Genomic DNA, 10,894 nt, shown 5'->3' with positions numbered 1-10,894 from the left:
AGGTTTTTCAGGGGGTTTTGTGATCACATGAGGGTGAGATCACAGAAGTTGTTACTGTGCATTGATCTTTCACAGCCTTATCCATTCATTATTTATACTCATAGTTATCTCATCTTACTGTAATGTTTAATTTCGTACACTCGTCTCTGCCTCTGCTAATCAAAAAGAGCATGATATAAGAAGTGAAAAATAACTTGTACGGAGTTGGCCTATTAATAATGGTTTAAATGTTCTGGATAAGACTTTTTAAGTTTTTTTTTAGTGGAGATGTCCCTCTAGTGGTTAATCACGGTCATAGACCTCTATTTAATTACATCAAAGATGTCTTCCCTCAAAATAGCAGGCTACAAATTGCCTGAATCATCTTCCATTGATAGTGTTTCCCTACTATGCATGTCCTTTTTGTTAATCTCTGATAGTAATATGGCTAATATGCATTTTACTGTTTATATGTCCCCTTTTGTGTAATTCCTAGCTACATTGTTATTTAGGCTATCACTACGCTACAGTTTTTATTAATATTTTGGAGTATTTTGATTTTTATATTTAGATTTTTAATGTTGTTGTGTGTTTTGTCCTTTTTATTAGTTTTTTTTCATTATTATTATTGTGTGTATATTGGCCTAGACCTAGTTTAATTACTTTGTATTTCAGTAAAACTAAATGCAAATTAAATTAAAATGAAAAATGTTTTCACCCTTGAGATTACAAGCTGTTATCTTTAAATCGCTACACAATAATAATAATTAAAAAAATAATAAAAAATAAAAAAAACTTAGCAGAGGATGGTTTCGATCCATCGACCTCTGGGTTATGGGCCCAGCACGCTTCCGCTGCGCCACTCTGCTACACAGCGTTGAAGGGAGAAATAATGACTCTTAATGGTAATGAATCTTCATGATAATGACTCCTTACGATAATGACTCCTTTACGACAGACTACAACAGCCAAAATATCAATAAAATTTGCGATTCTGAGTGAACCAGCCAGTCAAAATAGCTATCATTTGTAATTTAACCTACTTTAATGCATGTTTCAGCTCTCAGCAAACGTCCTCTATTTTTATACAAGGTGAAGTAAAGCAAGTTAAAAAAAAAGAAAAAGAAAAACGGCAACACACACTCTTAAGCGCCCCTATAAGAAAGAATTTAGTTATATCTTTGGTTATATTTTGAAGTCACCTGAAAATGAGCTGCAGTTCACCATCAAATCCACACGGGGGCGTGTAAATACATTAATCGAAATACATTAATGCGCGCGCACAAGGCAATATAAAACTGATCCCGGTAAATCTTGAAATGAAAATTATTCATTAATAATTCACACAGGATTATAGACACTCAATAAATAAACATTTAAGAGTCTCCCAGCGCTTAGTTTAACAAACGATGAAATATTAGCATAGTTGTGCTTTTAATAATCAAAGATAAAACGCCTAAAGGCTGCAACCAAAACACAACTGTGCAAATAAAAGTAAGCAAACATTCTGAGGTACCAACATTACAGGTTTGGTGTGTATTTCTGAGGGGTACGTTCAAGCAAAGTTTGTTGCTGGTTTAATGGTCTTATGTTTAAGCCCGCAAGATGTTTTACAGGAGTCAAGTCAACAGATGGCCAATAACAATGATGATAAATTACTAAATTGGCGGCAGATGATTTGAGAAAATGTTTTGCAAAATATCACTAACCTTTAACGCATTGCTTTGTTAACCAATTAAGCTTTTTTTACGCTCCATGTAGCAGTAGAGATGCGGTCTAATAAAATAACTAGTCTAGGCTTTAGCCTACCCCTAATAAAATAATATATCGGCCTAAAAATGTAAACAAATATTCTAGCTATCAATTTCAAATGATAACTAATATGTGTTAAAATATATTAAATATAGTTTACCAATATGTCAAATAGTGCGTAAACCAGGATGTGTTTGCGTTTTGTAGACATATGTCGCACCTGCTCTGCCTGTAATTGGTTGAAAGCTCAGTCAGATTCCACCGCAGAATTATCGGATTGAAAATCAGGGAGGGGAGTTGAAAAAAAAACTCAACGCAACCAACTCAGAGATGCAGTGCTTAAGTTTCTAAACATCACAACGGATTTCCCAGCACTTTTCATCACGAAGTTTGCGAAAACCATTAAAGGACTTTAAACATATTTTTTTCAGGATCTACACCATTTCAGGTAAGCTGTTTTCATATTTATAATACATTTACAATTAAAATCAGTTATTTAAAAGTTTTTTTTTTCAACCTCAAGTATATTATTATTAAAATATATGTATATACATATTTATATTTAAATAATTCTTATTTATTATTCAACAATAATTTGGTATATTTAATATAACATATGTTATAAAATTATCGAAAAGTTTGACTGAAACTTTCAAAACATCAACAGCAACACCAAGTATTGTAGCTTATAATAACTGTATACATTTTCACACTTTTTTTTTTTTTTTTTTTGAAAAATGATCTTATTACAAGAGCGTTGAGCATGTTGTTGTTTTTTATTTTTATGAAATGACTTTGTCATCATACAGAGTAGCTATATTTTTCATTTGTATTTAGATGGATCATTTTACAGTTTTGTTATATGATTTGTAATAGTTATGTACATGCTATCATACAAATATGAAAATGGAAGCATCACAGTAAACAAATCTCATTTTACAGAATCATGCCACGATCATTTTTGGTGAAAAGTAAAAAGTCCTACAATGTGCACCGACCCATCGACACAGAGGAAAGTGAACAGAAAGTCCCGGACCCAGCACCAAAAACAAGTAAATGGCATTATTATATTTCAGAAATACTGAATTTATACTGAAATGCTCAGTATAGGTTTTATTTTATTTTACCTAGACTTTCAAGTTCCCCTGCGTGCATCTGACATATGATGTTCATGAGACGAACAATCTATATATAATTAAAATGTTGTTTGTTTTTGGAGGTTTTTATATTCATTCTTCATAATTACAAATCTCTTAATTCTCTTATTTGGGGGAAATCAATGATTCAGTGAGTGGTGAGCGGATGCGCTGAGCACCTGTCAGATTGATGTTTGCTGATGCTTCAGCCTCAGGCTGACTGTTATTTGATTCTAGGGCTGTGTCTCAAAACCTTCGCTGCTTACTTAAGACAGCATTTTGGGCCTCATCTGTGCTCTTTATGTAGGCATAGCTCAATAGGCTGTATTTCAGTTTGTAAACTGTCTAGCGGTTAGGGTGGATGTTACGAATATGCAAACTAGGCCTATTCAAACAAGAGAGCAGTACTGTCACTGGATTATAACTGTGTTTTAGGGTTCATTTGAAGAAAATGTAGTGTTAGGAACAATCTCAGATCTGTCAGTCTCATGCTACCATAGGTTTTTTATGTATATACACACACACACAGTTCTAATTCTCTTGTTTAAAGAGCTTTTAGAGAGGAGATGCCTGAGTGAAATATTTGGATGGCTGGATGATAGCTCAGCGAGTATTAAAAATATATGAACACTTTTGCATAATAATCTCATTGCATTAGAAACAAAATATAAAAGCAAGTGGCATTACATTTTAGCTCACTTTGAAGCAAAACAAACTGCACGTCATGCATCCCAGCGATCATTATTGCAAAAAAGTCTTGAAAAGTATAGTTAGTTCTGAGATCAAATCTATGATATATATAAAGCATCAGATTCAACTTGGTTTGAATATTTTTTTTCTAATACACTGACATTCAGACATATTTAAGTGTGACCTAAGAGTTTTATGGAAACTATATCATTTTCAGATTTAATATTTTAATAAATTTCACTTTGATTGCTGTTCCTGCAACCTTGTAACATGCATTTTACGATCATTGTGATTTCTTAGTCCCAGCGCTGGTCCCTTTGGAACCAAAGGAACGCAATTCCCCAGAGCGGCCCCAGGTAGATTCCCTCACTCGACCTTCCCACAGAGACCCGTATGACTTCATCAAGTGTGAGCGAGAGCCCGACTGCCCTGTGCCATCTCTACCTGAGCTGTCCGTCACAACCAGACGGCCGTTTTACTTATCTGGTGAGTGTGGCGGCGCACTGGCATGCATATCTGCGTGTGTAAGGAACAAAAAAACATATTGTTAAGTATCATGTGACATCTCTAGGGCATATTTAGACACAATAACAATCATCATCTTAATGATTTCACTGTACCTCCAACAGAGCCTCAGTTGGCAGAGTTTCCTTCCTACTACAAGAGCTCTTATGCCTGGGATCATGTTCCCACTACATATGACTTCAGGCAGATGGGCTTCCCTCCATCGCTCCTGCAGCACGCCAGCAGCCTGTACGGAGCTCATCTGAAGCAGAGCTCGGAGACTCCACAACCACTGGATTGCAGCACACACTACTCACCTACGTCTAACACCTACCACTGCATTACCTGTGATAAGGTAAGATTATTATTTATTTATTCATTGTTTGTTATGTATGTATATTTTTATTTTAGTATTTTTTTAGGATTCTTTAAAAAAAAAAAAAAAATTATTTAGAAATTAGATTTTAAATGTTGTTGTTTTTATTATTTGCATTTCTAAATAAATTATAATACACACACTATATCTATATTAAAATTATTTTATTTTAGATCTATATTTAAAATTATTATACCTAAATAAAAAGAAACAAAATTACATTTTGTAATCGAGTCTATCATTATCATCAAATCGTGTATTTCATTATATTTATATATATTTTATGTCTCTGTGTATATATGTATACACACACACACTCATACATATAACAAATACAAAAAAATATATTATGTAAACCATAACTTTTATGTTAGATGTGATTAATCACGATTAATCGATTTGACAGCACACACACGTGGGGGGCGGGGGGGTTGTATGTATGTACATGTATTTACATGTATGTATGTACAGGTTGTATGTATGTATGTATATATATATATATATCTCAATGAATCAATTATAATTATTATTTATATAATTATTTAAATATTGTCTGTATTTCCTATACATGATATATATCCATTTATTTATAAATAAAAAGAATAAACAAATATTAAAATTATATTTTTAAAAGTGTAAATTATAGGAATAATATATTATAAAAAATATATTTTATTGAAAATGATAACTCTCTCTCTCTCTCTCTCTCTCTCTCTCTCTCTCTCTCTCTCTCTCTCTCTCTCTCTCTCTCTCTCTCTCTCTCTCTCTCTCTCTCTCTCTCTCTCTCTCTCTCTCTCTCTCTCTCTCTCTCTCTCTCTCTCTCTCTCTCTCTCTATATATATATATATATATATATATATATATATATGTGTGTGTGTGTGTGTGTGTGTATATATGTATTTTAATATCTCAATTTCATTTGTGGTTTCTGTCCTCTTCTCCAGGTGTTTTCTACCCCTCATGGACTAGAGGTTCACGTCAGACGTTCTCACAGCGGCACACGTCCCTTTGGATGCAGCATCTGCCGGAAAAGCTTTGGCCACGCAGTTAGCTTAGAGCAACACATGAACGTCCACTCTCAGGTAAGAACAAACCATGCTGATCCAGTTAGTCCCACTGGACATCAGCTGGCATTTGGATAATGGCTATGAAATAATGAATTTTTGTTGTTGTTGTTGCATTTAAAGGAAAGAAGTTTCGAGTGCAAGATGTGCGGAAAGACCTTCAAACGCTCCTCAACGCTGTCCACTCACCTGCTGATCCACTCGGACACACGGCCGTACCCCTGCCAGTTCTGCGGAAAGAGATTCCACCAGAAATCCGATATGAAGAAACACACCTACATACACACAGGTGAGACGCCACGGTGTGTGACTGCGTGTTTGTTATGTCGTGGTTGAAAAGAGATCTGTGATAAAAAGCAGATGCAGTTTAATGCCCCCCTCAATAACAGTTTTTCCAAAAACTCTTCCCATATTATTTGGAAATGCATGTTATCTATACACTCATTCCATGTAAATCATTAAAACTGAATATGCTGAACAGATATTCACTTCAGATGCTGAAGTTGGCTTGCTTTCTAGGGTGTGTTTCCAAGAGCGGCACAGCTACAGATAAATCAAGAAAAGGAGATTAAACAAATGTTGTCTTGATTTGCATAGCTGGTCTTCCTGCTTTCCTGATGACTCTCGGAAAGTTACCTTTGCATGTAGCAGACAGCCACTCCTGTGTTAAAAAAACAGAACAAATCTGGGTGGCACGCAAATCCATGCTTCAAGCTGTTTTTAAAGCAAAGATTTTTCCAGTGTTTTATACCAATTCAAATGGGTTTCAAATGACATTTTATTAAAAAAGGGTTCTGTTTGTTTGCAGGTGAGAAACCTCACAAATGCCAGGTGTGTGGCAAGGCCTTCAGCCAGAGCTCCAACCTCATCACACACAGTCGCAAACACACCGGATTCAAGCCGTTCGGCTGCGAGATCTGTTCCAAAGGCTTCCAGAGGAAGGTAGATCTTCGCAGACACCACGAGAGCCAGCACAGCCTTAAATAACGGAGGTTGAACATGGCGTGGCGGACAGCGGGGAGGAAATGAAGACCACCAATGGCTGTTGCTTGGAGAAAAAAAAAGACTCATGTTAAAGGGATGGTTCACTCAAAAAATGAACTACATTTAAGAATAATAAAAATGACAAAATGACTTAAGCTAAAATCACTTGCTCACCCTCATGTTGTTTCAAACCTGGATGAGTTTCTTTCTTCTGTTGAACACACAAGAAGAAAGAATGTTGGTAATCAGACGGTAGCCATTGACTTCCATAGTAGTAGTCAATGGCCGTCTTGTTACCAACATTCTTTAAAATATCTTCTTTTGTAAAGAATGAAACTCATGCAGGTTTGGAACAACATGAGGGCGAGTAAATGATGACAACATTTTCATGAAGACCTTTCGATTGATTTCAAAATGACTTTCTTTATTTGATCCAATAATGCATCAGAACTGTAATCTAACAAGCAGAGTCCATCGAATGATTTAAATGTCCATTTTAACTATTAAATGAAATCCACACGCCAGGTACAGCCACCATGAAGGAGTCCAAACATATGCCTTTCATTTTCTTTTCTTTTGGTATAAAAAGTAGTAAGATTGTATGTTAGTGTTTAGGTTGAACTTTTTTTTTGTCATGTTATTTATAGAAACTCTTGTCACAAAAATAGTTCTAAATAAATAATGTTGTTTAAAATCAGATGTAAAGTGCTTGATCAATAATTCATAACAGTGGATTTTTAAATCTAGTTGTGAGATGAAGAGAAGGGGGAGGGGGGTGCTTGTACTGTAAATGTGTGAGAAATCAGTCCTGCTACAGTGAAAAATGAGAAGAGTCAGCAAACAAGGCTTTGCTGTGTTTGTCTTCTTGTGTCTCCGCCCTGTCGAGGATCCGGATACACAGTTCCGTTGGCCCTGCCGATGGTTCTGCACACTGCCAGAGGCTGTGTGAAATCTCTGGTGTGACTGGAGATAAAGCTTCATTCAAATAGGTACCTGGAACTCTACATGCAAATCTCCTGCCTGGCAGGTTTGTAAACTTCATGTGTCTGAACGAACGGTCCTTGTGGGCAAGAGCTTGGAAGGAAAAGGCAGTGCAGCGAAACAAAGACATTTATATTTATGAATGGGATGATTCCTCTGATTAAACTTTGACCAACTGGGACTTCTTAGTCTTAGCTGTGCAAACATTTAGACTACAAAAAACTCAGAGATTTACTGACGTCTCTTCTCAGGTCACTCCCCATCAGTGGAGTTCAAGCTGCTTTGCCAAACAAATTCCTATACTGACACAGCTTTACACACACACACACACACACACACCTTCCCTCTCAAACTGAAGAGACAGTTAGGAAAATCCAATCCACTTACACCGAACTGCAACATAAATCACACATTACACATCTCTGTGGTTCCCTCAGAATGCTAAACAGCGGGTGTCACCTGATCGCAAAAGAAAAACAGGACAGGTATGTGCAGTCATTTTGGAAAGAGGAACTTATTGAGAAAAAAGGTGAAGAAAGTTGATCAGAAATCTCTTCACTTCCACTGCTGACCTGTTCCCCATCTACGCTCTGCACACCTGCTCGCCTGTCTAAAAAATTAGGAACAGAAATCAGTGTCCGCATCAGGGTGGAAATAGTGCCTCTCTAGTACAGTTGGTAAACAAATCTGTGGTGCCTATGCAAATGATTATTTTCATTACCTCAGCAACGGGGTCTGAGTCAGACTGAGGACAGTTACAGTCACATCCTGGAACAAACAGTAAATCCAATAGCAAATCACAATCTTGCTCAAGGAGCCAATCGGTGTCAGATTTGGATGACAGACAATGTATGAGCAAACAGGATTTTAGGACCAAGACAAGAGGGTGGGGTGTAGCCTTGAATGGAGAAAAGGGGAAATGAAGGGGCAAGCACACACCCGAGTTCCACTTCCTCTTTTTTTGTGCGCGTGTTGATTTTGCATGATTTTGTAAATAAGAAAACTGTTTGTCCACCGTTTACGCAACAGTACACGAACAGTAATTTCTGATTATGAAAATTAAACAGGTTTTGGTAAAATGCCACGTAGCTTACACCTTAACATACAGTTTTCGTCAAAAGTTTGGACACACCTATTCTTTCAATGAGGTATGAGAGGCTGTGTTATACTGGGACAGACAGATAGATAGATCCTACAAACAGTAATATTGTGAAATATCATTTTCATATAATCATCATCCATTTAAAATAACTTTTTTATACGTCATTTATTTCTGTGATGGCAAAGCTGAATTTTCAGCATCATTAATCCAGTCTTCAGTGTCACATGATCCTTCAGAAATCATTCTAATATGATGATTTGGTGCTCAAGATTTTTTTATTATTATTATTATTATTATTAATCACAAGAACAGATTTGGAAAATAAATCTTTGTAACATTACAGAAATGTCTTAACTATCACTTTTGATCAATTTAATCTTGCTGAATAAAAGTATTAATTTCCTTCAAAATATCACTGACCCTAAACTTTTGAACGTATATAGTCCTTAATCACCAGAGAGAAAAAAAAAGAGCACAGCCATCTTTAGAATTTTGTGTTCGAACTTCCGTTTTTGCAGTCGCTTTGTATGTTTCTGAAATGGATTTACTTAAAAGGATAGATCACCCAAAAATGAAAATTCTGTCCTCATTTACTCACCCTAATGTTGTTCCAAACCTGTGTGAGTTTCTTTGTTCTGTTGAACCCAAAAGAAGATATTTTAAAGAATGTTGGTTACCAGACAGTTGATGGGCCCCATTGACTTGCATATAATTTTTTATTCCTAGTCAATGGCAACTTTTCGATTACCAACATTCTTTAAAATATCTTTTGTGTTCAACAGAAGAATAAAATTCATACAGGTTGGGAACAACATGAGGGTGAGTAAATGATGACAGAATTTTCATTTTTGGGTCAACTATCCTTTTAACGTAGAGTTAACATGACAAAAAGACAAAAGTTATCATGAGCATTGTAATGTTTGAAGCGGATGTCATAACAAATGTAATTAGACCGCGGAGATTTTAAAATGAACGATTCATTCATTAATCCGTAAGATCATACCTTCGTGCTGTGGAAATACAAACCGGAAGACAGATCACAACGAGCGCAGCGCTGAAAAGGGGCGGGGCTACATAAGGTCAAAACAATTTGCCTATGTAGGTCTATATCTTTAACTGCACATTGTCATGTGACCCTTGAGTGCCTAACGTATGGACATTTATGATTGTTCAGTAAGAGATTCAATCAGATGTTGATTCAGTAACCGCTCTGACAGATCCAGGGACTCAACAGACTACTTAACTTGTTGACTGTCATCCCCCTTTCTGAGTTTAGAACTGAATTTAAATGGTTGTAATTCATGAAGACACTCAGCAGAGTGTCAAAAAGCACGTCAACAAACGAAAGTGTACAAAAATGATAACATTTTAAAGCAAATGTACTGAACTAAACTTTTTAAAATTTTATACAATATTTATATTTTGCAAAATAATTTGGACTCTAAAATCAAAGCCTAAAACCAAGTTGCATTCCAAATTTGAATTTGATATCTCAAAAATTGAGCCTGCTAAAAGGTTTTAAAAAGTTTCAATGGGAACACAATGTCCAATTTCAAAACTTGAATTTTCAGTTTTTAAGCTTTCAACATATATGAATATATGATGATTACTAAAATATGTGATAGAGAAAAAAGGCAGTAAAAAGAGCCCCGTAAACCGGACAAAGTTTGTTTTAAAAAATTGTAAACAGTCTACAGTGGAGAAAATCAGTCTACAAAAGATTATCCGCTACAAAAAAAAGCTACTTTTTAGTTTTGTGAAGAAATTCATATATTATCACAAAATATATTTGTCTACAGTACTGATTTCAGGCATTTACACACAAACCTCATCGATCATGAGATAATGAGAAACAAATTCAATTAAGCATGTATAAAGTTTGATTTTAATCTTTTAATATATTCCAACGAATCATACCCACCATATGTTAAATTCACTCAGCTTTTGCAGCTGTTTTGTGTTTGTAGAAACAGTTGATTCAGAATTAATTGTCAGGAACCATAAAGAGATGTGCCTTAAGATATTTTGGACTGGCCGACATCATAGAAAAAAATTCAATAGGTACGCTGCCAAAAGCTGTTAAAGCCTGCAGGCAAAAAGAGAAATTTGACCTATAGTGCACGAGTCAGCTCGTATAAACAATGTTAACACATCCACACTGAACCAATGCATAAGCACAAAATATGACACTTATACTCCAGACGCATAAATTCATATATATGTCCACAGAAACATTCACAAAAGGTCACAACATCTTTCAAGATTACAAAAGCAGAGTGGTAGAGCGAAAGGGAGAAAACAGGGAGGGATGAAGAAAAAAGATAGA

General features: G+C 35.5%; 1 protein-coding gene across 1 annotated transcript; it reads left to right on the top strand.

Annotated features, from left to right (window-relative positions):
• The first annotated feature begins 2,023 nt into the window (after nt 1–2,023).
• On the top strand, nt 2,024–7,183 carry gfi1b (growth factor independent 1B transcription repressor). The gene is made up of 7 exons (XM_079898462.1): nt 2,024–2,179; nt 2,674–2,783; nt 3,858–4,043; nt 4,187–4,416; nt 5,382–5,519; nt 5,625–5,790; nt 6,310–7,183. The coding sequence occupies exons 2-7, from the start codon at nt 2,678–2,680 to the stop codon at nt 6,486–6,488; spliced, it is 1,005 nt and encodes a 334-aa protein (XP_079754588.1). The 5' UTR covers nt 2,024–2,179; nt 2,674–2,677; the 3' UTR covers nt 6,489–7,183.
• Nucleotides 7,184–10,894: the final 3,711 nt, after the last annotated feature.

Source organism: Squalius cephalus (genome assembly GCF_949319135.1).
Source record: "Squalius cephalus genome assembly, chromosome: 17".
Lineage (NCBI taxonomy): Eukaryota > Metazoa > Chordata > Actinopteri > Cypriniformes > Leuciscidae > Squalius > Squalius cephalus.
The sequence above is the reverse complement of the archived record's forward strand: the minus strand, read 5'-3'. Positions and strand labels throughout refer to the sequence as shown.